Source organism: Notechis scutatus, chromosome 8 (assembly GCF_049901735.1).
Source record: "Notechis scutatus isolate UNSWTSFEM ecotype Mainland chromosome 8, rNotScu1.2, whole genome shotgun sequence".
NCBI lineage: Eukaryota > Metazoa > Chordata > Lepidosauria > Squamata > Elapidae > Notechis > Notechis scutatus.
Genome location: NC_142016.1, coordinates 24208910 through 24236873, shown reverse-complemented (window position 1 = coordinate 24236873; position 27964 = coordinate 24208910). Strand labels below are relative to the sequence as shown.

General features: G+C 41.7%; 1 protein-coding gene across 2 annotated transcripts; it reads left to right on the top strand.

Annotated features, from left to right (window-relative positions):
* The first annotated feature begins 1296 nt into the window (after positions 1-1296).
* Positions 1297-23112, top strand: CRX (cone-rod homeobox). 2 transcript variants are annotated; one of them, XM_087971198.1, is made up of 5 exons: positions 1297-1443; positions 8100-8157; positions 16230-16458; positions 20006-20157; positions 22180-23112. In XM_087971198.1, exons 3-5 carry the CDS (start codon positions 16362-16364, stop codon positions 22801-22803), a joined length of 873 nt encoding a protein of 290 aa, XP_087827324.1. In that variant the 5' UTR covers positions 1297-1443; positions 8100-8157; positions 16230-16361; the 3' UTR covers positions 22804-23112. The 2 variants fall into 2 exon arrangements, with proteins under 2 accessions (XP_087827324.1, XP_026544129.1); XM_026688344.2 differs by lacking the exon at positions 1297-1443 and adding an exon at positions 7662-7907.
* Positions 23113-27964: the final 4852 nt, after the last annotated feature.

Genomic DNA, 27964 nt, shown 5'->3' with positions numbered 1-27964 from the left:
TTCCTTTGGACTTGTTAATTTATTTCCCCCACCCACCCACTTGTGGGGGGAGGGGAGGGGGTCAATATTTCCTTGCACCGATATATATATATATTTTAAAGAAAAACTTCACAGCCTGCCGTTGACTATTGCAACTCTTCCCCCTGACCAATATTTTCCACAATCCCTCCCCCAAAAAAACTTTCTCTCCCAGTCCTGGATTTTGGACCTGTTCGTGGTGTCCAACTGGAAAAAAAAAAATCATTTTTCCCAAAAACGCATCGTTTCACAGCGCCCAGGTTTACCGCTTTGCAAAATACTCATTTCCTTGTGGTCTTTTTAAGTGCATTAGCCTAAGTTGCCTGCAAGATGCCAAATAAAATAAAATAAATAATAAAATAAAATAAAATAAAATAAAATAATAAAATAAAATAAAATAAAATAAAATAAAATAAAATAAAATAAAATAAAATAAAATAAAATAAAATAAAATAAAATAAAATAAAATAAAATAAAATAAAATAAAATAATAAAATAAAATAAAATAAAATAAAATAAAATAAAATAAAAAAATAATAATAAAATAAAATAAAATAAAATAAAAAAAAATAAAATAAAATAAATGGGTGAAAAAGATCCTGGTTTGGTCTAGTGGTTAAAGCACCTGACTTAGAAACCAGAAGATGGTGAGTTTTAGTTCGGTTTTAAGCATGAAAGCCAATACAGTGACTTTGGGGCAATCCACTAGGTGATGGTGAGTTCTAGTTCTGCCTTCGGCATGAAAGCCAAGTGGGTGACTTTGGACCACTTACCAGGAGACGGTGAGTTCTAGTTCTGCCTTAGGCATGAAAGCTGGCTGGTGACTTTAGACCACTTACCAGGAGACAGTGAGTTCTAGTTCTCTTAGGCATGAAAACCAAAATCTTCTCCATTCATTCCTGGACATCCGGACCAACTCACAACATCTAAGCAAGACCTGTAGATGTTCTAGAAGCCACATTCTCGGGGATAGGACTTCCATCCCAATCTTCTCCCCAGGATTTGGTCTTCTGAAAGAATCCACTCCCATGTTCCTTTAGGGCTTTGTTCATCTTCTTCTCCATTCTCTCCTGGACATCTGGACCAACTCACATGGCCTGCTAAGATCCCGCCGTGCCAGTGTCTCTCCAGGAGGCGATCAACCTAATTACAATGGACATTCGGAAAAGTGGATTAATGACTCACTGCCAGCATGGTGGTGGACATCTTGGCTAACATTATCTTGACCAAGTTTCCCCCTCCTCTTCTTGGATTAGTGGGTAAAATATAGACCATGAGAGTTGACATTCTTGCCTTCCTTCCTTAAGGCACTGGAGTGGTACTCAACTCTTCCCCCTTCCAATTGTTTATTCCCCGATTTCTTTCCTCCGTACCCCCTTCTCTCCACTGGCTCCCCAGCCAAAGTTCACGCCTCACGACACTCAGGTGAGCTACCCAGGTCTCCGTACTAACTTTTCCAACCTTATGTATTTCTTTTTCCAAGCTCCCCTAACAGGAGATACGTGATTATTTGCAACTTATCCAGCTTTAAAGAGGTTTAGTCCCCTTGATAAAATTATATCTAATGACTTAAAGTCTTTATGGTTGTAATGCAGCTTGGGGAGGCTTTATTAAGCTTAATTAAAAGGGTGGCTTGTGTGTGTGTGGGGGGATTTGAATGGCCATTTTTTATTTAAAAAAAATAAAAATAAAAATTCTTCCTACATCCCAGCTGATATATTGGGGTTGCGTGCAATGGGTTTGTCACTTTGGAGAAAGTCCGTAAAAGGAAGGGGGGAAAAAAGAGGGTTGGTTCATTGTTTGAAATCCAGGGAGAGAAATTGATGAAACAGAAGTGCTATGGCAACAAGGAAAACAATGTTGAATTATTATTTTTGTCTGCAACCCCAGATGAGTAAAATAACTGATGTATTTGTCCTGGGGACTGTGCAAATATTTGCAGGGTTCCAGGGTTCCTCTGAAATTCGACTTAGGTCTCAGCAAACGTAAAGTCATTTGCAACCTTGCTTAGTGTGAATTATTTGGGCTCCCCCTCCCAGGCTATCTTGTGCCTTGGATATTGTGTTGATATGTTGCTTTTAAATGCAAATGTGGTGGTGGTTTTTCTTTTTGTTTTTGGTGGTGCTCAGATCCCTTTGCAATCTTGCTTCACTAGGAAGGAGGATCTAATTATGCATTTACTGGGTGGATATAGTTTAATCTACTTCTCTTGTATCCCAAAGAAAAACTCTTTAATTAAAAAAAAAAGATTTGCCAGGTGATATCTTCAACAGCCTTCCAAGTCACTTGGTATAAGTGGAGTGATATTTTGTGTTGTGGTTTATAATATCTACTTTCTGCAACTGATCTTTTTTTAGAAAAAAAAAATCTTTGTGCAAAGAGAATTTTTGTCTGATCCCCCTGGAAGGCGAGGTTCTCTCTTTTTTAAAACAGTTGTGATACAAAAATCTGGAAATGGGGCGGATGAGACTCAGAACAGACCCAAATATCTGGAGCTGAAATTGTGGTTCCGCTAAAGGTTTTTAATTCTGCCTGTTTAACAATTAATTGCAAAGGAGGATGAATCTGTAAGCTGTTCAGAGAGTAAAAATCATAGATTGGATCGGAAAAGATCTTATGAATCATTGTTCCTCTGATTAGTTTATGATTATAAAATACAAAAGAAAATAGTAGGAAAAGAGGGGAAGGGAAAAGTGTGGAGAAAGAGGGGAAAAGAAAGAAAAGGCACCGACTTTTGAATAAATAGAATAAGATAATAACATCAAACCTCAACTTTTTTACTTCTACAGAATACCACAAACTAGCCATTTCTATAACAACAAACCTATCTAATCAGTAAACCCAAAATCAAAGTTTTTTTTTCCCCATCTCGAGCACAAAGTCCAGAAGTGGTTTCCAAGTAGAAAAAAGAAGTAATTTTTTTTTCTTTAATCAAAAGCAGTCAATTTAGCCATCTTTGCTAATTCCATCAACATTTGCAGCCGAATCAATTTCTCAACCGTGGTAGCTTGAAGATAGGTAGACTTCAACTTCCAGAATTCCCCAGCCAACATGACTTTAAAGCATGTTGCTGGGGAATTCTGGGAGTTGAAGTCCATACATCTTCAAGCTGTCATGGTTGAGAAATGACGATCTAGGCCAACCTTTGCTAAACTCTGATTTCTAGCCTCACTCATCGCTAAAGCAATTGGTGTTGGCTTAAAGCATAGGGAGAGTGGGCCAGATTCCAGCTTTCTGCTCCAAAACATGTAATATCTACCAAAAAAATTTATATCATAACCAAGCATCATGCTAACATTATCGAAATTTACTTCATCCCATAACTGACTGAGTTCAGACAATACACATAGGCATAACCTACTGCTAGTTTGGTCTAATGGTGAAGGTACCAGGTTAGAAAGCAAGAGACAGTGAATTCTAGTTCCACCTTAAACATGAAAGCTGGCTGGGTGACTTCGGGCCAATCACTGGGAGACAGTGAGTTCTAGTCCTGCCTAAGGCATGAAAGCTGGCTGGGTGACTTTGGACCAATCACTAGGAGACAGGAATTCTACTTCTAGTCCTACTTAAGGCATGAAAGCCCACTGGGTGACTTTGGGCCAATCACCAGGAGACGGTGAGTTCTAGTTCCACTTTAAGCCCAAAAGCCGACTGGGTGACTTTGAGCCAATCACTAGGAGACAGTGAGTTCTAGTCCCACCTTAGGTGCGAAAGCCAGCTGGGTGACTTTGAGCCAATCTCTCTCCACCCAACACACTTCACAGAGTTGTTATTGTGGGGGAAAATGAGAGGAAGAAGGAATGTTAGATATGTTGGCCCCCTTGAGCTGCTTATAAAAAAATTAAAATAAAGGCCATATCTAAGTAAAATAAAAATAAATATCCTGAGGACCCTGCCGTAGTTTAGCCGTTCCAAAAATAACACATATGCAGATGCAGCCAATCCTGTTTTTCTATTTTGTCCTGTGTGCCCCCCTTGCATTTCACATTTGCTCTGCAATTCCACGTAGCCATCCCTGCTACTGGGGGGAGGGGGGGCAAGAGAAACACCCCCCCCCCAAAAAAAACCTAAGCGGCATCTGGAACAGCAGAAAAGAGGGGATTAAGGACATTTGCCGCAGACTATTAATGAGCGTATAAAAAGGACTGAAAATGTGGCTCTCTGTTTCCTTCCCCTGAAATTACTCTGTTAAGAAGCTTAGCAAAGAAAAATGTCCAAGAAAGCATTTAGATGTATTGTGCAACAGCTCCCCAAACAGAAAGAAGATTTTATTTTTCCTGCCGGTGGCATCAACCCACGCTGCTTTAGGGTTTTAAAAAGCCGGAGTGGAAGTCAAATGAACATTTAATGTTTTTATGTAAAACGCCGAAGTTATAAATGCTACCCCTATCCCTCCAGCTCGTTATCCTCATGAGCATTACAAACCAAGAAACGAAATCTCGGCTTAAATGGGCATCCTTTTTTTTTTTTTTTTCCATTTTACACATATTTCCTACCGACTGGTTTAAAGATTTAAAAGTATGCAGCATTTATAGCGGGGAAGCCAAATCAAGTTTAATGAAGATACCTCTTTGCGAAAGGGGAGGGAAAAGGCTTTTATTTGAACTTGATTTGGGTGTTATAATTATATATATATATATATATATATATATATATATATATATATATATATATATATATATATATATATATATATATATTATATATATATATATATATATATATATTCTGAGGTTCTCAGGGTATTTGTATGTGGATCTTTGGTTATTCGGGTTTTCTCCCGCGTAAGATTGGAAGTATCTAGGCAACGTTTCGATGAAGTCTCATTCATCATCTTCAGGCTTCTGTCTTCAGCTCTGTGCTTCTCAGAGTGATGTGAGCTTGCAGCTGCTTCTTCCTTTTAATTGCAAACTCCAAGACCAAACTCCAAGACCAATAAACACAGACCAAGACTCCCAACCAATCAGGATGAAGAAAAAACCATTCTGGCACAGCAGTAGGCTAGCCCCAAATTTAAAACAGAAACGGCTGTGAAAGTCTGACTCACAGACAAACACAATACAGAAGGTACAACTTTAAAAGCACAACTATAATGATGTGGGAAAATACCCGAACACACACACACACACACACACATATATATAAAATAGATTAAAATATTACAATTCTGGCTCTTTTTATAGCGCATCAAAGTAGTCTGTGATATGAAAAAAGTTGGCAAAATAGGATTCTTAGATATGCAAAATGTATTATAAAGTCTTTAGGATGTTCCTGGGTATGTTTTCACCAAATAAAAGACAGGTGATGGGTTTTCGAGGTGGAATTTTTTGGCCTGGGAATAAAATGGAATATTTTTACTGTTTACTTATGCAAATTTAAATTTATGGATATTAACCGTTTATATGAGAAATACCAAAAGACACAAGATAATCAAACCTTTTCAACTTGATGCATGAGCTGCATTGACCTGTTCAACCTTGTGGGGTTAAAATGCTGATTGAGATGAATTTACACCCAGTTCCAAAAGCATCTCTTGTAGCAATCTCTTCCCCACTTTTTTGGGGGTATTTACAGGGTATAAAGTACCCTACGTGTTAAGTACCAAAATTCTGTACTATTTTGTCTTCTGGGGAAAACAAAATAATACAAGATTGTGCGGGGTGGTGGTGGTGGTGGAAATGGAACCTAACTGGGATGATTTTGGATTTGGTCACAATAAACAGAGTGAGAAGATAAAAGTCCACGAATTGTGGCATTCTTCTTTTGCACAGATGTCATCCCTTGCTCACTTTTACATTTGATCACTTATCTTCATTGCTAAAACTTCTTCGAACTAGAATCAAGTAGATAGTTAAGACCTTTCTGAGTTTTTCAGAATATACTACTTACTCTATGGGTGTCCTCCTGGTTTTTTAATTACCAGAGGCTAACATGGTTCTCCAGAGTGTTTTTCAACTTGACCATTTTTAACATGGATAGAGTTCAATGCCCAGAATTCCCAGCTTACCCATCTTAAAATGATCAAGTTGAAAAATACTCTGTAGAACCATGTCGGGCTCTGATACCTAAACATCAGGAGGGCTTGGTTAGCATAGCATCTAATGAAGCTTTCAAAGAAAATGCCTGAATCTCAAAAGGTGGTAACACACTCACAATTTTTGAAAAGGGAGAAGGGGAACTCAGTGCAGAAGGATCAAAATGTCTCTCCAAGGATCAGGACACCTGTGGCTGTTTCCCCGGAGGCAAATCTTAGGACTGTGGTGGAACAGAAGAATTGGAGGAGAAGAATCAAAGCCAAAGCCAACTTGAGTCCATGACCCAACAATCTAGGCATGTCTAGGGTTGACATGAAAGCATTCTTCCAATAACTAAGGGGCTCGCACAAAGAAGAGGGGGTGTGGTCAACCTTTTCTCTAAAGCACCTGAAGGCAGGACAAGAAATAACAGATGGAAATGAATGAAGGGGAGAACCAACTCAGAACTAAGGAGGAATTTCCTGACAGGAAGACAAATAAATCAGTGGAACGATTTGCCTTTAGGTAAATTGTGGGTGCTCCATCACTGGAGGTTGTCCACAAGAGAGTGGACAACCATTTCTCCAGGATGGTATAGCACAGTGGTTGCCAACCCTTGGGCCGGGACCGCGAGAAAATGTTGGTGGTCTGCAGAGAAATGTCACCCCCCAAAGCAATTAATCCAGGCTGTGCAGGAACACAAGGCTGCACCACCTACATGGCCCGTGGGAACACAAGGCTTGTGTCGCTTGCATTGTGAATAACACGAGGTAGTGAGGGGAGGGGGAAAGGCCGGAGGGGGGAACTTGCCGCACGCGCCCCACGTGCCTGGCCTGACCTCCAGGCTGCTTCTTTCCACTTCTTTCTTCTGCTTTTGGCTGCACGCAAGGAAAGCAGCAGAAGTCTTTCTTTCTCTTCCCCAAACTCCACCAGAAATGAGTCTTTGGGACCCTGCAAGGCCTCCTGCTCTAAGAGGCTGCGCTGGTGCGACAAGTTTCACAAAGACTCATTTCTGGTGGAGTTTGGGGGAGAGAAAGAAAGACTTCTGCTGCTTCTGCTGCTTTCCTTGCATGAAGCCAAAAGTCTCTCTTTCTCTCTCTCTCTCCCCCTGAGAACGGAGCTGGAGACGGTATCCTGCGATCCCAAATAAAGAATGATCAATCAGGAGGAAAACGGGGTGGAGAATTTTCCTGCAGACTTTTGGGTGGGGGGATTTTCCCAGGGTCTCTGGTCCGCAGGATTTAAAATTATGAGTTTGGGGGTCCCTGAGGTCCAAAAGGTTGGCGACCCCTGGTCTAGGATCTCCTGCTTGAGAAAGGGGTTGGATTAAATGACCTCCGAGCTCTCTTGCAACTCTGTTATTCTGTTATCTGTTACCCTCTCCAGGAAGCCAAGTGCATGGGGCACCTCTGGGGCTCTGATGATGAGGACAACCCCTGAAGAACACCCCCCCCAAAATGTGTTTATCCCCCCCCCCCAAAAAAAAATGTCACCCACCCTCTCAATGACTCGGGGTGGGGGGCGATCCTACCCAACAGCAGAAAACCCGGCGTCTTTTATCAACCTGCAAGAAACGATTAATCTTCGGAGCGTGGCTCTAATACCAATCATGTGAGATCTCCGGAGCAGCTCACAGAATGGACTCTGGACAATATGTGTGCACCAAATTGTTGCTGAGCACACCCCCCCCCAAAGTGACCGCTGTGGCCACCATCCCCATCACCACTTCCCTGCCGCCGCTGCTGTTGCCGCTACCCCACCCAGCTTCTCTCTAGGGCTTAAGAGGAGCAAATCCCAAACCTTCCCATCTAAATGCTCGGAGAAGTCCTAGTCTGCACACAATCTCTTCCCGGCTCTAAATCTCTTCCAATTCAGGTTAAGCTTCTCTTTTTATTACAGATTATAGAGAGTGATCTCCCACTGTATTTCTACGGTTATCCTTTTAACACATTTTGCTCTTTCTAGCCAGGGTTATTTTCCCTGGTTTCGTGGGGTCAGGAAACAGCTGCCTTGGGTTTTTCGGTTGGAGTCATCCCCAGACCAAATCTTTGCTATGTTTTCTTGCAGAAGCTCACAGTTGTCCCTAGTCTGGGCACCTACACCTTGGAGTGGCCACCGAGAAAAGGTAAGGACGTGTTTTGTTTTGTTTTTTTAAATGGAACTCAGAAGTCACTGTGTTTTGCATAGGTGTATTTGTGGAACAAGACTCCAGAACTTTTATTTCAGTCCTAGGGGACCAGTAGATGGTGATGAATTTATCTCCATCCTAATAGAGAAGAAGCAAAAAGTAGGTTTTTGGTAGATTTAGAAGGATGCCACAAACATAAACATCCGTTCGTTATTTGTGATCCAGCCTGGAAATCTTCAATAATCTTCAATATTCTGTCCAATTTTGCTTTCTTCTTCTGCTTCCCGCTAAGAATTTTTCACCACTTGGAAACTTAGGAACCGTGATACTGTAATAGAATAATTTTACGTATTTTGGAGGTCCACCACAGAAATCTTTGATCATAACAAATATTTTTGTCATCTTCTATAATGCATCCATGCGAGCAGGTTTTGTTACTGGAGAGAGGTTTTCAGAGGTTTTCAGAAAAGGGCAAAATTAATTAATTATGTGAAAGGAACACGGGGGAAATTCTGTATAATTTCATGAGGTTACCTTAGGCTGATTCTGAAAAGTATCTTGAAAGTAGAAGTGACTAGAGACTTTTTTTCCTCCCAACTCTATCATCTCCAATAAAGGAAGAGGTAGTTGAAGCAATTCCTATGTTTATGATTATGATTTATAATAACCAAAGAAATCCAAACTGGAAAATATTGGATCCTTTACAGAATATTTTCATATCAAGATGTGTCCTTCAAGAGAAAAAGAAATGTTTTATAGGATCCATCAGGATGTCTCCACAGTCTCGGGAGACGAATACAAAGTCATAATTTCATTCTTCAAGATTATTACAGTTTCGTTTCAAGAAATCAACACTTATTCGTTTGGAGTGAAAGAATGAAGGTTGAAGAAGAGAATAAATTTCTTAGAGACTTAGAGCCAGGGTGTTTTTTTTAATTGTCTACAAATTTGCTTTGACGCCTGTTTTGGATTACTTAAAATTAACAAATGCAACTTGATCCACTCTGAATCTACACCTGTATGCCGATCTTCTCTAAAATATATATTTTAATTATTGCAGGGTTTAAATCAGTACATAATACTGTAGTCAAGATTATACCAATAAAATGGATGCACATTTCCTCTCAAAATTAAAATAGCAGCACTAATTTTCTTCTTTTAAGGGTGTTGTTAGGTTTTCCAGTTTCTATGCTTATTCCAAACACAGTATCATAAATCGCCTTTTAGTTCCACATTTTCTACAGAATACAAATACATTTACCATTGTTTAGATGTTTTCAGAAGGGAAAGAATTGATGTTGGTTTTATTTTGGATTAATAGACCCATCCTATCTCTCAAGTGAGATTATCACACAGATTTGCAACAGAAAGCAACATATCCACAAAAGAAAAATTCAAGGTTTTTGTTTGCTTTAAAGGATTGTCCCTGCATCTTTCCTCCACTTTATAAACCTATAATCCTAGACACCGGAAAGAGATGGCATCCCTTTAAAACGGGAAAATATCTAGGGCAAACAACATCTGCCCTTTTTTTGCTAAGCCCCAAGTCTTCAGTTCCTTAGATTAAGAATCTGGTATATTTCTGTCTCTCTTTATGGATATATTTGAATAGATATTTGGCAGCTTTCTTTTCAACTGCCACCCTAATATAAATTAAATAACTCTAAATTCCCACAGAAAAGAAACCACCTTTTAAAAATGAAGGATATTTTGCCCACCCATTTTAAGGTAAATAAAAGCACCAAGCAACATGCAATAATAAATCGAGGATAATAAAGGAGGAAGATAAAAGGAAATAATTGTCTGGGTTATATATTGCAAAAGACAGAACTTAATCAATAAAACTAAATAAATAAAGCCAGTTTGGTCTAATAGTTAAGGCACCAGGCTAGAAAATGGAAGACCATGAGTTCAAGTCCCACCTTAGCTATGAAAGAGGACTGGGTGGCTTTGGGCCAATCACCTTGAGAGTGGGAGTTCTAGTTTCACCTTAGCCATGAAAGCTAGCTGGGTGATTTTGGGTAAATCCCTCTCTCAGCTAAACCCAGCTCACAGGGTTGTTGTTTTGGGAGGAAAGAGGAGGAGGAAGGAGTACTATATGTATTCACCACCCTGAGTTATTTGTAAAAATAATAAAGGTGAGATATAAATAAATACAGGGGTGAAAAGAAAGAAAAATTAAACTGGGTTACTATAAACCCAGGTTTAATTTTTTATGGTTTAGGGCAGAGGTCTCCAAACTCTGCCCTAAAGCACAGCTGGCTGGAGAATTCTGGGACTTGAAGTCCACAAGTCTTAAAGTTGTCAAGTTTGGGAACCCCTGGTTTAGGGTGTTTGTTGAGTTTATATTCATTTATGTATTTATTTGTAAAATTTGTTGGCCACCATTCTATCCAGGGTGATTATGGGTAACTATGATTAAGTGCAATGGGTAAACTCAGAAAATGGGTGAATTCAGTAACTAGATTAAACAGGTTTGGCATATGCTGCCCTTCAGTAGTTAATTTTCAGAGTTGTAAGATGAGTGACAAATAAATTAGGATAGATAGATGATAAATGGAAGGAAGGAAAGGAAGGCAAGGAAGGAAAGAAAGAAGAAGAAAGAAAGAGTAGAAAGGAGGGAAGGAAAGGAAAGAAGGGAAAGGAAGGAAGGAAGGAAGGAATGAGGGAAAGAAGGGAAGGGAAGGGAAGGGAAGGGAGGGAGGGAGGAAGGAAATAAGTTAGTTTTATCCAGATTGAGAAATGGGGATTTTTTTTTTCAGTGATCAGAAAAAGATCCTAAAAGAAAGATTTTTAAAATCCCTTGTTAGATTTCCCAATACCATGAATAAATCTGAAATCCTCACCCATCTACCCAGAAACCTTTTCAATAAACTTTTTAGGGCTTACTTCTGTGTAAACATGCCACACAGGGGTCTACAACTAACCAGGTGATATCTGTTATCAGGTGCGAACAGCTTCATTACAGAAAGAATATTTTACTGTTTACAAACCTTACACCCGCCTCCTTATCTTAAGTGCTTATAAGAACTGAATAAACATGTAAACAAATTCCCTTTTGTTTTTCTCAAAGGACCCAAAAAGCTAGAATAGAATGATAAAAAATCAACTTAGATGTTCTTGATTTGATCAACCCAAGACCTCCCATTCAAATGGACAGAGTGATAAATACCCCAGCGGGGATCCTGGGATATGGGATAATGAAATTGATAACCATGATTTACATATAATTTGTATGTCTCTGTCTGTTGATTATGATGTTACAGCCAAGGCAAGGGCTGTGTGTGCGTGTGTCTTTGTGGGTATGCAAGCTCCCATGGTCCATAATGAGCTCATGATGAAGTCAAATCCTTAATGAAGGACTTCCTCAACCTTAGGTCAGTCTCCTGAATCCGGTTAGCCAGCTGAGTTTACAGAAAACATTGAACCTTAAATCCAGGTTAACCAAGTGACTGTATTTACATAACTAACCAATAAGCCCTGTTGTGGCTCAAGGAAATGGTCCTTTGGTTCGCACAAGGCATTAAAGAGAAAGGTTGGGTTTTTCACCAAAGAACCCAATGCAATACAGCCTAGTTATCATGCTGCAGTAACCAGGTGGCTGATGACTCTTGGAGAACTGGATATTTTTAACATTTCTTATTAGAAATGTTCAAATCCTGCATCCAACACTACTCATGCTTTTGATAGCCATATATTCCCTATTTATCTTATCACAGCCACACCAGAAGCAGTCAGATGTTTAGCTCCCTTAGACATTAAAAATCTTTCTTTTAGGATCTTTTTCTGATCACTGAAAAAAAAAATCCCCATTTCTCAATCTGGATAAAACTTCCTTCCTTCCTCCTTTACCTTCCCTTCTTTCCCGTTGCAATTCTATGAGTCCATATTATGTTGATTTTAATATGGTTTTATCTTAATTTAATATTCTATCTCCTTTATTGTATTGTCCACATCATAGATATAGATTAGAGATAGATAGATATAGAAAGATGATAGATGACAGAGATATATACATATATAATAGAGATGATAGATAGATAATAGAGATATATACATATATAATAGAGATGATAGATGATATATACTGTATATTATGTATGTATATATATGTGTGTGTGTGTGTGTATGCGTGTATACATATACACATACATATACATATTTGTTTTCTTAAGTTTTTGCGGGTATTTATATGTATGGTATTCAGCTTTGTTGTATTTTCCATATATATAGGACCTATTTTCCCACATATATATATATATATATACATAGGTCTAGGTTATATGGGTCTTTTCCCATATATATAAGATTAAGAGTATCTTGGCGAGTATCTACCTGTACCCGTGAAAATCTACGAAAACATAGATAGATAGATAGATAGATAGATAGATAGATAGATAGATAGTATATTTGCCACCTGGAGTTAATTGAATAATAATAATAATAATAATAATAATAATAATAATAATAATAATAATAATAATAATAATAATAATAATTAATAATAATAATAATGGGACACACCTAAAGAAAGGTACCATATATTAATTCAAATTTACAACAACTCCAGGTGGCTTACAATATAATAATTGGCGGCGGGGGGGGGAGGGACTTCTTAAAAGTTTTGAAGTTTTGTAAAGTCCTCTTTACAAAGTGACTGTTAGCCCTCCGTTAAAGCTACCCTCTTTTCCCCAATCCACAGATCTTATTCGGGGAGAACAAAGCCATTCAAATGTCTCTTATGCAAAAAAAAAAAAAAAAGTTGAAACTTCGGCAAATCTCTGTTTAGACAGAGAAACAGAGCTAAAAAAATCTGATTTTTGCCTCCTCTCCCCTTCCAAGGCTCCCCAAGTTTGCCTCCCCGTCAAGCCAGGGGTGGAAGGTGTCAAAAATCAGTTAAATGCCTGTCTATCACTTCGCCCAGCCGCCTTCTTCTTTCCTCTGGGGGTTGATTAGCCCAATCCGAGTTTGTTAATTGAAAGGGAGTGGAATTTTTTATTTTATGTTGGACAACCCAAGCTTGGGACAACTCGAAGGGTGTTGGGTTTATTTGCTGTGCCCGATGGGAGAGGCTCCCGCGGTGCGTCTTCGTGGGACGTCCGACAAATTGGAAGACCCAACAAGGCCGAGGTGGGGAGAAGAAGCAGCGATTCAAACAAAAGAGGGAAAATAGAGGATTTAAACCCCCGCGGAACACACGTGTAAAATTTTTCCGGCATGATTTTGGGGCGATGGGAACAGAGAGGAAAAGAAGGGATGCAATGATGTAGAAGGGAAGCGGAGACTGTTGATGTCATTCAACCTTGTATAATTCCACCACCACCACCACCCACCAGCCCCCAAGTGCTTTTGATCGATTCCTCCGGAGCTTCAGAGGCAGATTTTTGGAAGCCAGATCCAGAAAACATTTAGACGCCTTGGAAGACTGAAGTAGACAGCCTTCCCTTCCATTTCCACCGTCAGTTTCGGCTTCTCTCTCCCTGCTCCACGTATATTCGCGTTCTAATCCAAAACCAAAAGAAAAGGAGAAAGAAAGAAAGAAAGAAAGAAAGAAAGAAAGAAAGAAAGAAAGAAAGAAAGAAAGAAAGAAAGAAAGAAAGAAAGAAAGAAAGAAAGAAAGAAAAAGGAAAAACAGAAAATTAAAGAGCAGGAAACATGATGGATGGAGAGAGAGAGAGACAAAGAGAGCATATAAATATATGGTAGATTGATAAATAGATGGTGGATGGATATAGATATAGATATACAATGGATGGAGAGAGAGTCAGAGATAGATGGATAAATGGATAAATATATGATTTATAGATATATGATAGATGGATAGATATAGATATACAATGGATGGACAGAGAGAGAGAGAGAGATGATTGATAGATATAGATAGATGGATAGAGAAATAGAGATATATCAGAAGACAGACAGAGAGACAGAGAGATAAATAGACAGACAGAAAGACAGATGAGAGAGAGAGAGATGAGAGAGAGAAATGAGAGATAGATAGATATAGATAGGAGATAGATAGATGATAGATAGATAGATAGATAGATAGATAGATAGATGATAGATAGATAGATAGATAGATGATAGATAGAGATAGACAGATTAGATAGATATTAGATAGATAGATAGATAGATAGATAGATAGATAGATAGATAGATAGATAGATAGATAGATAGATAGATAGATAGTTTCAGCCAGTTGAGAAACTCTTAGGTGACAGAAGTTTCTCTTTGTGGCTATTTTTGGCTAGCCTGTATTTTTGGACCATCCCTTCTTATCAGCTTGATATCTTTTTTAAAAAAAAACAAAGATAATTTGGTTTTCTGGTTTTAAAATCTAAGGCTTTGATGACTCCTTTATTATCTTCCAATCTTTTGGTGACTCACTTGCAGAGATTTCCCCCCCTCTACACATCATCCTTCCCATCTGACCTCAAGGCAGAAAAAAAAAAGTTTCATTCTTAGGGTTATTTTGTCTTATATGGTCTTCCTCTTTCTTGTTGTGAGCTCCCTTTTACGCCTCTTCTTTCTCCTCTTCCAAACCATCATTAACTGAGTAAGCAAAACGAGAGGTATTAAGGTGCTTTGTTTCCTGTGTATAACACCTGATATTTCCTAAATATGCCAAAAAAAGAGGAGGAAGAGGAGAAAAATGTGCCCATTATTTTCCTTGTCCCCCTTTCCCCAATGACTTTTCTAAAGCAGAAAATAATAACCAGGAAAGGAGGGAAGACTTGCAATAAACTAGTGTAAGGAATTAGGCTTAAACCTTTGCACTCGTTCATTAAACGTCCACATTTTTTTTTTCTGCTGCTTGTTCAGTTTTAATTGGACTCTAGGATGGATCCAGGAATAAAAGGAACAGCTTAGAAATTAACACCGGAGTCCTGGATCTTAATTTCCAAGCCACTTTGGGATCCGGTGCTGTTATTAAGAGATTGTAAGAAAGAAATACTCTGCCCATGCTCAGCCTTATTACTGTCAGAGTTTTAAAGAGCCCACCTCCCAATTTAGCCTTGAATGTAATTCAAACCTACAAACCCATCAGCCAAGGATGAGAATTTAGCTTGGATGCAGCTAGCATTTTCCAGTTATCTGCCGGGTTTATCATTTCATCCGTGCTGAAAAACAACCCTGTAAAGTAGCCATTAAGTCAGCCTCAGATTGTAAGTGGGGAGGGGGGGCTATCCCAGGTTGTTTTCATCTGCATGCAAACTTTTAGCTCTAGTCATTTAACGGAGGTTTTTAAGCGACAGGGCTGCCTTTTTTTATTTGGAATGATAGAGGGCCTCCTGTTTAAGCAGGGGGTTAGACTAGAAGACCTCCAAGGTCCCTTCCAATTCCATTCTTTCCTAATTCGGTCACTCCAGAGCAAAATAAAATCTGGACTGGGACAGGGAGTCACCTGGGAATGAAGGGAATGAACACCACTGGATCTGTTTCCAAATCTGAATTTTGCCAGGGTTTTAAGTGCAATTTTGTTTTTTCCTGGAAGAGCAAAATCACCTACTGTAATGTAGACCCTCTACCAGCCTTTTTTGGGGGGGGGAGGGGAGGGGGGCTGCAAAAATAAATGAAAAAGCCCCGAGGGGGCCATCCATACCATTTAATGAGTTGATTTAACCTGTCCATTTGAGTAAGAATAGACTCACAAAGGATGGGGCTGATTGGTTTTCTGGGGAGCCATTAGCTTGGTCTTTTGAGTTGCTAAAATCCCAGCCCTGTTGGCCCCTCCTTCACTCTGGATGGAGTTCCCTGTGTGTCTTTGTATAGGTGTGTTTGTGTTTAAAGGCTTCTTAGAGGGTGGGGCCCCAAAGTCAAGTTTTGAAAAGGCCCATTCCTGCAGGAGCTCCTGGCAAGGCTGGAGAGCATTGGCTATTATGTTGTGCAAGAAAGGAAGACCAGAAGGCCAGCTGGTCTTCTCCAAGCCTTCCCACCATTTCTGAAAAAGGGCTGGAGAACCTCTCTCGTCTTCTGCTCTCCATTGGCCAGATTCTTCTCTTACCTCTGGGTCCCTTGGGGTGGAGACCACCCATTTCCTGTGGGGTCTTCCCTTTTTTTCCCCCCAGCTGCCTTTGGATGCTGAGTGGCCAGGATAAGCCCAAAGTTTGCCTTCTCAAAGTTCACTGAAGGACAGAAGGAACCTCATCACCTTGACTCCCAAGCCAAAGAGAAGACTTGGAGACACCATTTCTCTGAGCATGATGTCCTACATCAAGCAGCCACATTATGCCGTCAACGGGTTAACTTTGGCTGGACCTGGGATGGATTTATTGCATTCAGCTGTTGGGTATCCGAGTAAGTGAATTTCTTTCTTTTTTTTTTCTCTCTCTCTCTCTCTCCTTGTTTCGGTCTTTCAGTATTGTATGGATTATCATGTTCTGGACATTGAGAGTCAACGTGCTTAGAAAAGGAAGGAAACTCTGTACATTTTGATAGACAGTCCCCTCCTTCAAACTTCCTGCACTGGCTTAATTCATATTAAATAAATTAAAAATATTTTTGGGGGAGAGATAAATAATCACTTTTAAAATGTAAAAAGCTCCCGCTTCATCATTCACAGAAAGTTGAAATGATAAACTTTTGCTTTCTTTAATAAAAAAAAATAGAATTTCTTGAATTCAGAAGATTTGGGCTGTTCTTTTGTAAATACAATTATGCAGGAGAGTTTTAACTGTTTTATTCCTGGCCAGGAAAATGGCTACAATAAAAATAGCTGTTCTCAATCTGCTATCTTTCAAGCTGTACTAGAGTTTCCAATAATATGTGTGTGTGGTTTTTTAAAAAAATAATGGCTGTGATCTGTTCATTGTGGTTAGTTTATTTCTTTTCTGTGGATCTTAGGAGAAAAATTACATTTCTGCTTAAAACTACCCCCTTCCCCGTATTACAAGAAGGAGGTCATGGTTGATTCTCACCTAGAAAGCCTTGTGAAGAATTAGAAGTTAAGGCAAAGGAAAGAAAATTGGAAGGCAAGATTTAGAGTAGTAAGCAAATAAATCAGATTCCCCCCCCCAAAAAAAACGTGACAACTTTAAGATGTGTGGACTTCAACTCCCAGAATTTCCCAGCCAAAAATAATCATTGTTTATAAGGGGTTCTCAGTTCTTTAGGCACAAAGACACCTATTTCTATCTTGGGGGGGGAAAGAGAAGAAAATGATAATATATCAAGCAGTTTATAATATAGAATACAAACTTTACAGAATGCAAAGTTTGTAAAGCAGAATGGAAAGCAATTTGTAGTATAGAAGAATAGTAACCTAGAATGTATTTGTTGGAATAAAACAAAACTGGCTTGTTTTTCTGTCCAGAAAAAAGGGCCACTGGTGGATTTTATTTTATTTTTTTAACAGCTCAGGACTATGTTAAAAATGTGGTTTCCTCAAATCTGGATTTTAAAGCCATTCTTCAAAATTGGCCCATTCCCTATATAAATATAAATGCATGTTTTGGAAAGGGGCTGAATATCTAATCTTAACTAAGCTATAATGGAATATATTTTTATTATGCCAATTGCAACTCGAATGAAGCATTAAACTAATACAATCCATAATAATCAGTGAGGAAGAAGAGAAAGATTTTGGAGACTCTTTCAGCTAAATTACGCTTTACTTTTTCTTAAAAAAAAATATTAATGCTGTTTAAAATTATTCGGCCTCCAATTCCTTTTTGATTCCATTGTGCAATTCGCTTTTATTGTTGCATTCACTGTTCTGCAAATCAAATATCCATTTAATAATCTTTTTCCCACACTTCCTCTGAGGAGTTTGGTATATGTACCTGGAAATTTCAATAAAGTGTAGCAGTTGGAACTACACAGGTTGACGTGAAGCTTTAACTTCAGCTTAAAATCCCTTTCCTAAGTCAAAAGCAAACATTATACCGGCAAAAATCAGCAGAAAACAATTCCCTTGAGATTTTACATCTAGTCAAGTGAGCAAAAACAGCCAACTTTATTGATTATTGATAGCTATTCTGATGTAATCAAGATCATTAATATAACCCATAGCCACAAAAATGCCTGGTGCACAGATCTAGTATTTAGAGGGTAATGGTTGAACCACGTTGCCTTCTTAATTTTAAATTATTGTGCAGAAATTTCAGCCTATCTATAGCCCTGGGAGTGTTTAATAATCTTTTTGGGGGTCTTTATTAATAATTTTTTATATTTCCCCCCCCACCTGGCCTCTGAGGAATTGGGTGGACTTCAACTCCCAGAATACCCCGAGCCAGCTTTGGGAATTCTGGGAGTTGAAGTCCTTCCATTGACCAAAGTGGAGAAATACCGTAGACCAGGGGCCTCCAAACTTGGCAACTTTAAGACTTGTGGACTTCAACTCCCAGAATTCCTCAGCCAGCTCTGGGAGTTGAAGTCCACAAGTCTTAAAGTTGCCAAGTTTGGAGACCTTTGCCGTAGACAACTGAAAAGCAGCAGCTAATTTTGTTCCAATTTTTTCACCATTTTGGTAGTTTGTCCAGCATCTTCCTTTGGGTTGCCAGCAAATCCCTCTGGGAGAGCGACGCATTTTAAGCCATACACTTTTTAAGTGATTGTGTGCATCGCATTTTGCTGATCTACCTAACTGTACCCAGGAGTGATGGTTAAATACAGATTGTCCTCAACGTGAGACCACCATTTCTGACGCTAAGTGGGACCTTTGTTAAATGAGCTTTGCCCCCATTTTACGACCTTTCTTGCCACCATTGTTAAGTGAATCGTTGCAGTCGGTAAGTTAGTAACGAGGTTCTTAAGTGAAGCTGGCTTCCCCATATGTGGCTGGGCAAAAGGTCTTGGGACACAGCAGTCGTAAGTATGAACCAGTGGCCAAGCTTCTGGATTTTGTTCACAACCAACTAGGTTTGGACCTAAGAAAGGACTTTACAGAATGCAAAGTTTGTAAACCCATGACCTCCTGGTGTGTCTCATCTTGTGCCTTTACACCAAACTGGCTCTCCCTTACCACCATCACGGCTAAAGTTTGCTTTTTAGAAGCTGGTTTAATCTGTCTTTAAACCATCAAGCAGGGGAATGCAGTAGAGGAGAATATATGTAGCTCAGAATTGAACTGTTGGGACCCTTGGGTGCTAAGTGGGAAGGAGGAGAAGGAAGAGGAAGGGGAGAAAAGGAGAAGGAAGGGGAGAAGAAGAGAATAACAAGGAGGAAGGGGGCCAGGAGGAGGAAGGGGGAAGAAAGAGGGGGAGGAAGGGAGGGGGAAGAGGAAGGGGGGGAGAGGATAACAAGGAGGAAGGGGGCCAGGAGGAGGAAGGGGGAAGAAAGAGGGGGAGGAAGGGAGGGGGAAGAGGAAGAGGAGGAGGAAGGGGGGGAAGAGGATAACAAGGAGGAAGGGGACAAGGAGGAGGAAGGGGGAAGAGGGCAAGGAGGAGGAAGAAAGGGGGAAGAGGAGGGGGAAGGGGGGAAGAGGAGGAGGAGGAGGAGGAGGAAGGCTGTGGGGTCCTTGGTGCTCCCTCAGCTGGGTGGTTTTCTTGCAGACATTTCATGACCCAGCTAGGTAACATCATCAGCATTAGAAGGGAGTGAGGTTTATAAACCCCATTCCCTTCTAGCACCGAAGACGTTACCTAGTTGGGTCAGGAGACGTCTGCAAGAAAACAACCAAGCTCAAGAGAGAGCACCTAGGATAAAACACTTAACCTGTATTATTTGGGGAAATTCGTGACCAAGGTGAGGGGAACAGATGCCAACAAGTAGAGGAATTTTTTGGGATGGGGGTGAAACAGACCGTGACTAGAGAGACGAAGGTCGAGATGGAACCAGCCTGGTTCTGATGGTTAGAACGTGCCTTCTTTGGCCTTCTCTGACTCCCGTTCCTTTTCTCCCGCAGCGACTCCACGGAAGCAGAGGCGTGAGCGCACCACCTTCACACGGGCCCAGCTAGATATCTTGGAGGCCCTGTTTGCCAAGACTCGCTACCCGGACATCTTCATGCGTGAAGAGGTTGCCCTGAAGATCAATCTGCCTGAATCCAGAGTCCAGGTGAGCTTCCTGCAAAGCCTTGGCCTCTCTTGATTATCGTTATGCTTTTCTCTGCAGGGGAGATACTTGATCACCAAGGATGGCGATGGTACCACCAAAGAATTGTCCACAATAGTGATTAGGTTGAATGAAACCCAAGAGAAAGGATGGGAGAAGGATCCATAGAAAATTAAAACTAGCACTGTCTTTTAGTGTAGTGTTAAATTGAGGCCATCTAGAAATATAAATGCTCCATTTATAGAACAGAAATGGATGGATGGATGGATGGATAGATAGATTGATACCCTGGATGGATGGAGGGATAGGTAGGTAGGTAGGTAGGTAGGTAGGTAGGTAGGTAGGTAGGTAGATAGATAGATAGATAGATAGATAGATAGATAGATAGATAGATAGATAGATAGATAGATAGATACCCTGGATGGATGGAGGGATAGGTAGGTAGGTAGGTAGGTAGGTAGGTAGGTAGGTAGATAGATAGATAGATAGATAGATAGATAGATAGATAGATAGATAGATAGATAGATAGATTGATACCCTGGATGGATGGAGGGATAGGTAGGTAGGTAGGTAGGTAGGTAGGTAGGTAGGTAGATAGATAGATAGATAGATAGATAGATAGATAGATAGATAGATAGCCCGTTTCCCCAAAAGACCAAACCAGAAAATAAGCCCTAGCGTGATTTTTCAGGATGTTCATCTTTCTTTCGGTTGAAACTGCTCAATTCGTAATCTATGTCCTTAGTTTAAAATAAGGATTTTCCTGCACATCCTGCAGTGATAAAGCCTTGGTTATCATTTCAGAAACTGTTGTTTGGGTTGGGGGAAGCTGGGGGGGTGGGAATTCAACTTATTTTGTTGATGAATGAAAAAAAATAAAGTGAAAATGTCTGGATGGTTTAGATCAGGGGTCCCCCAACTTGCTAATTTTAAGACTTGTGGACTTCCACTCCCAGCTGGCTGGAGAATTCTGGGAGTTGAAGTCCACAAGTCTTAAAGTTGCCAAGTTTGGGGACCCCTGGTTTAGATGTTGGTGGAGCAGGAAAATTCAAGAGGAGATGTTTTTGCTCTGAAAACCACTTTTTGGGGGATTTTGGTGTGTGTCCTCTGCCCTCTAGTGGACAGAGGTCTTCTTCCACCCTGTTAGACCTTCCTCCAATTTGTCTCCTCCAGAGGTTTTCTTGAGTGGGTCGCTGGTTGGGAATTGGGAGTTGCAACCCCCCCCACACACATCTGGCTGGCCCTTCATGGGGCCCCGGTTTGTTCCAAGGACTGTGGGCCATCCTTGAGTGGATGGATTGCTTCCTTCCCTCAGGGACCCCTTCCGAATTCGCTCTTGGAGAGATCCGGTGGGGCTCCCACCATTTCTAGTGCTCTTGGGGCGATTTGGAAGCCAAATTTGAAAGCAGGGTGGAAACCACCGTTTGTTGTTGGTACTTGGCAGAGGTAGCAGACAGAAATTGGGTGACCCAGTTACTGCTTCCTAGATTCGTGCAGGTGGTAGGTTCATGAGATGGAAGCTGGTAGCAGTTTAGTAGGTTGAATAACTCGGGTCTTAAGAAGATGACCAGCCAACAGGAATAGATTCTTAGCTCCTGATCTCCCTTGTCATTATGCCATGACAGGATTGTCCCAGGAGAGTAAGTTTAGTCTTGTGGTTAAGCATCAAGCTAGGAAGTGAGAAACAGTGAGCTCTAGTTCCAAATTAGGCATGAAAGACGACTGGGTGACTCTGGGCCAATCACCAGGCGACTGTGAGTTCTAGTGCCTCTCAGCCTAACCTTTCCCACAGGGTTGTTATTGTGGAGACAGGAGGAGGAGGAAGGTCTGTTGACTACGTCCACTACTTTGAATTATTTGTAAAAATAACAATGGAAGACAAACAAGTGACGTTTCCAGGCTTCAGCCTCCCTGTGTTGCATTTAAATGCTTCCTCCGCCGCCCAGAGGGAAACGTGACCCTTCTTTTCAGTTCCACCTGAGCAGCCTTCTTCTGCCCTGCACACCTTGCCTTCCTTTCTTCCAGGTGTGGTTCAAAAACCGCCGGGCCAAATGTCGCCAGCAGCAACAACAGAGCAGCGGACAGGCCAAAGCCCGGCCAGCCAAGAAGAAAAGCTCTCCAGCCCCTGAGACCAGCTCCGAAACCAGCGCCAACGGGCAGTACAGCCCTCTGCCCACCGGCACCTCGGTGGCGTCCAGCTCAAGCGCCAGCGCCACCGTCTCCATCTGGAGCCCGGCCTCCATCTCGCCACTCCCAGACCCTCTGGCCTCCTCCACCGCCCCCTGCATGCAGAGGTCGGCCACCTTCCCCATGACCTACACCCAGGCGCCTGGTTACACCCAGACCTACGCAGGCTCGACTTCCTACTTCAGTAGCCTTGACTGCAGCTCCTACCTGTCTCCCATGCACCCCCAGCTCTCTGCGCCGGGCGCGGCGCTGAGCCCCCTGGCCACTCCAACCATGGGCAGCCACTTGAGTCAGTCCCCGGCCACCCTCTCCAGCCAGGGCTACAGCGGGGCCGGCATGGGCTTCAGCTCGGTAGATTGCCTGGACTACAAAGATCCAACCGCCTCCTGGAAGCTTAACTTCAATGCCGCCGATTGCTTGGATTACAAAGATCAAAGTTCTTGGAAGTTCCAGGTCTTGTGAATGGTGGGCCTGGAGACCCCCCCCAATCTCTGGGCGGGAGGAAGTTCTCCTTCTCCTTGATCTTGTCTTGGTGGGTCAACCACCCTTCTTCTCTCCCCCTCTTTGAACTGAGATATTCTGCCTCTGCCTCCATCTTCTCTCGTCTTTTTCCTTTCCTTTCCTTCCGGTCCTGCCTGTCTAAACACCTGCCCTAGCTTTTGCTACTACTCGAGAGGTGGAATAGGAGGAAGTTAGGAGCCCAGGCTTGGAGACACGATGGACCCGCTTTCAATCGGGACTTGGGGGCGGAGCTCTTCACCCTTCAGCACCCCAGCAGCAGTTGAACGGATGGTTGAACTTCTGGAAGGACTGAAAGCCCAGGAGCGAGGAAGGCCATCTCGCTCCCAGCAGGACTGAACTCCACTCCGTTGGAAAAGTCAACAGCCCTTGTCAACGGGACTTTCCAGAATTTAGCCTCCCGGGGAATCTGTTTCTTCTGAACATCCCAGAGCAGGAAGAAATCCATTGGGTAGGAGTTGATGGTTCTCCAAGTGTTGGTCTGGACCAGAGGTAAACCTCCATCTCTTCGTCCTCACCTGTGTTTGTGCAAGACAGCTTCCTGGGGGGGTGGGGGGTGGGGGTGGCTTTTGAATTGACCAGGCTCCTGACAATATTTTTCATTTCTTTGGAGGGATAGGATTGTTCCGTTTTTTATTAGCTCATCCTAGAGCCTTACGCCAGAACCAGTTGTGAGTTCCTGTTTAGTTATCCTCCAGGAATCTTTGTCCAGCGGTCGCCTCGACCCACGGGGCTCGTTCCAACAGGAAGAGAAAGCTCATCCATGAAAGAAAGAAAGTCTGAAGCGATGGACAAGCCTCTAAAGGTTTGCCCCAGATCCTCCAGGGACAAAAGCCTGCTACTTCCATCTTAGCCAACAGCATGCACCTTAGCCTCCTTCTCCAAGTCTACCTGAGAGGGCTTTGCTCCATAATGAGGTCCCCTTAGCCTTCTCCTCTTAGCTGGTTTCTTCTCTGGGCAAGCAACTACGCTGAGAAACTTAAGAAGCTTACCTTGGGCCAAGGAATTAAAATTATCTTTTAATCAACCATCTCCATTTGCAGAGGAGCGAAACCCCAGGATCAATCCACCTAATTCGTCCTCAGAAACCTGTTAAGAATATTCCAGCAATCCCCCCTTTTTTTTGGCTTTCGTATCTTCCCCACTGCACCCCCCTCCTAAAAAAAAGCAATAGGTTTAGTTGCAGAGGCTAAAAGAGAAGAGCTGACCCAGGTATGTAGATAGACACAACCTTCAAGCCATCCATCTGGATAAGATGTCAGATGGTGCATGAAGACTGCTGACCCTTCCCAAAGTTATTTTTCCCCCTCCCACCCAGTGCAAAATATGTTTTTCAAAGATTTGAGCGATCTAGAGATTTCGGTATCTCCGATTCCCTTGGACAAATGAGATTCTAGACCCAGTGAAATATCGAAGGTCAACTCTTCAATTATTTTGTGTTGAATCTTGCACGAGAAACAATGCAGAAAATCTCTGGGTTTTGTTTTTTTGTTTTATATATATAAAGGCAGCAACATTGGCCGTTTAATCAGGGAATTCACTGTTTCTTTCCTACCCCAATTTTTGTAAAAAACAAAACAAAAAACACCACCTAATAAACATTCCATTCATTTTTAAAAATATATATATATGTAAAATAAGACAGCATAGGTACCCTGGAAAAAGGTTGGTAGAAGGAGAATAATTGTCCTCTTATCAAAACGTCTTTTTAAGTAGGAAACACTTTGATGGGTTTTTTTTTTCCCCTTCCCAATTTTTGATTTTAAAAAAACATAATAAAAGTGCTAACTGGATTTTTAAAAATTGTAAAGAAAGACTGCATGGGCACCCTTAAAACAACATTAGTGGAAGGAGATATAATTGTCAACGTCTTTTTAAGTAGGAAAGGCTTTTTTTCCCCTGCCCAAATTTTGTAAAAAAAGAAAAAGAAAAATGCCGAATAATGAATTCCATCTGAAATTTTAAAAATATATAAAATAAGCAACATGTACCCTTGAAAAAAGTTGGTGGAAGAGAATAGCAAATTGTCGACTTGTCAAACCATCTTTTTAGCTGTTGCTTTGATCTGCAGATGAAATGTTTTGCTAATTTTGCACAATTTATTCTGAATCCACGGTTGATTAAAATAGGAATCCACATTTTATATACAACAGTCCTAGAGATCATTTTGCATTTGCGCCTAACCTGGAGGGAAGTTTTTTTGTATTTTATGTACATTAATCCTTTAGAAATTGAAATGGCAACAAAACCTCTTTTGCTAGTCATTTTTTAACAGTGGGTTAAAGAGGCGACAGTAGGATGGAATTAATTAAATGTAGAAATCTATCATTTTCTATAGCTTCATTTATCAAAGCTGTATTTTATTAAACTGTACAGGTAAAAACAGTGATAAGTGTTTAATATATATATATGTGTATGTATGTATGTATGCATGCATGCATACACACACACACACACACACACATTATTTTTACTCCTCTCCAATGCATTTAAGACCTGGACTTTTCAAATTTAAAAATAAATGCTTGGTGTGTGTGTGTGTGTGTGTGTGTGTGTGTGTGTGTATACACACACACACATACATATACATATATACATATATATATAGTCTAGTTATCTTAATCACTTTTTTAACAAAAGAAACAATTGTCCTTTTTCTGTAGGCAAAAAACATTTCATGCAAATTATTTTTGTGGATGGATCTCTATTTATTATTGTCTTAGTGTGTGACATGCTGTTTTCCTGTGCAGTTACATCAAATTGTTGGTGGCTTTAAAAAAAAAGGCGAAAAATATTAAAAATGTTTTAAAAAAAAAAACCACATCGAAATTTATTAAAAGCAAGGATGTTTTTTTTGTGTGGGAGGGTAATGTGTTGTCATCTTAATTCCTGGTCAAAAACAATTGGTTCTGCAGTGACCAAATAAGGGGACGGGTGTTTCTAACTTACGACCATTCATTTAGCGACTGTTCAAAATCTCAACAGTGCTGGAAAAAAGCGACGTGTTGCAACCAATCCTCGCACTGACAACTGTCGCAAGACAGTCACGTGGTCGCGATATGCTTGCATGGCAACTGGTGTGTATTTAGGACGGTTGCCGCATTCCCAGGGTCGCGTGAGCGCTGTTTGCAACCTCCCCAGCTCGCTTCTCACTGTCAAGTCAACGCGGGGAAACTGGATTTGCTGAAGGACTGCGGTGATTCTCTTAACAACCGTGAACAAGAGAGGTAAAACTGGGTGTGACCCGCTGAACAACTGCCTTTCTTTAGCCCTAGAGCAGGGACTGCTAACCTTTTCCTCATCGCATGCCAAAAGTGCACACACGCACACATGTGCCTCCACCCATAATGCAATGTGCGCGCGACCCCTCCCCGCCCGCTGCACATGTGTAGGTGACCCCTCCATGCACCCCCAACCCCCTGCGCATGCACACACTTCTCCTGCATGCATGGCAGATACCTGACAAGCAACTGGTGGGGGGGGCGCATGCGCACATGTGCCGTTGGGCTATTCTGGGTGACCTCTCGTGTGCCGGCAGAAACGGCTCTGCGTCAGGGATGGGATTCAATTTTTTTAACCGGTTCTATGGGCGTGGCTTTGTTGGTGGGTGTGGCTTGGTGGTCATGTGACTGGGTGGACGTGGCTTGGCGGTCATGTTATTGGCCAACTCAATATCACTCACATTGAGGCCCGCATCTCCTTGCCTGGCCTCTCGTGACTGTGGAATGCTGCAACGGTCGTAAGTGTGAAAAACGGTCATAAGTCACTTTTTTCAGTGCCATTGTAACTTTGAATGGTCACTCCATGCAAGCAAAGCACCAGCAAAGGAGGGGGAAAAATACTCCAGAGAAGTTCCTGAGACAGGAAGTCTAATCCTGCCAAGAATGTAATAAGGCTTAATGGAGAGGCAGTTTCTGTAAGCAACACCAGAATGTTTCCTTCCTGCCTTCCTTACAGGATTAGACCAGTAATTTCTTCTAACAACCGGTTCTCCGAAGTGCTTAGAAGGTTAACAACCGGTTCTAACAAATAGGTGCGAACTGGTAGAATCCCACCCCTGCTCTGCGTGCCACTTCTGGCATGCGTGCCACAGGTTCACCCGATTGTGTGGGTGTGCGCTTCAAAAATTTTAAGCAACTGGTTCTCTGGGTGGGTGGGGCCATGGTGGGCGTGGCCTAACCGGCCTCCTGCACCACGGTGGGTAGGGGGGAGTTTTTGTCCTCCCTTGGCTCCAGAGGCTCTGTGGAGGTCAGAAACAGGCCCATTTCCGGCCTTCTGGGGCCTCCATGCAGGCCCTGCAATTGCCTGGCATCCAAAACGGGGTGCTTGGAGACTCCTGGGAGGGGGGCGGAGGGTGGGGTGCAGCCAGCCAGGGGTGAGATTTGCCAGTTCGCTGAACTGGCCATAAAATTAGTTACTGGTTAGCTATGGGTTTTCCCAGACAAGGGAGAACAATGATGGGATTCAATTTTTTTTAACTAATGGTTCTGTAGGTGTGGCTTGGCAGGTGTGGTGGGCGTGGCTTGGTGGTCATGGCAGGGGAAGAATACTGCAAAATCCCCCTTCCCTTCCCACCCCACTAACCTGCTTTCCAGCTCCGTTCTCCTATGCCGGGCAACCAAAGGAGACCCAGCCGATCAGCTGGGGTTCAATGGGAGGCAGAGAAGAGATGGGGTTGGCGGGGCCAATCAGAGAAGGCATTGGCCGGTTCTCTGAACTACTCAGAATTGCCGCTACCGGTTCTCCAGAACTGGTTCAGAACCAGCTGAAGACCACCTCTGGGGGAGAACCGGTCGCAGCCCACCCCTGCTTGTAAATCTAGGACTGGCTGGAGTAGAATCGCTCTCTTCTGCAAACAGGCTTTGCAAGCTATTATAAATCTTAATCAACTGCAGGGCTAGGACAGGAAATCACAATACATTCATGTACGGACAGGTTGTCAATTCATTCACATCGCAACCAGGTATGCCTTAAGAGCAGCTTAAATTGTTTTTTTTTTTCCCCCGCTGCCAAAGCAAGCTGTTATCTCTGGACTTCCTTGTTCAAAGTGCAGAAGGAGATATCAAGAGTTGACAATACGGTTTGGGGTTAAGAAATAAGACTT

Coding starts and splice junctions, on each gene's coding strand:
- CRX (XM_087971198.1), top strand. CDS start 16,362: ATGATGTCCTACATCAAGCAGCCACATTATGCCGTCAACGGGTTAACT. Junction 16,459..20,005: donor TTCAGCTGTTGGGTATCCGA/GTAAGTGAATTT, acceptor TTTCTCCCGCAG/CGACTCCACGGAAGCAGAGG. Junction 20,158..22,179: donor TGCCTGAATCCAGAGTCCAG/GTGAGCTTCCTG, acceptor CCTTTCTTCCAG/GTGTGGTTCAAAAACCGCCG.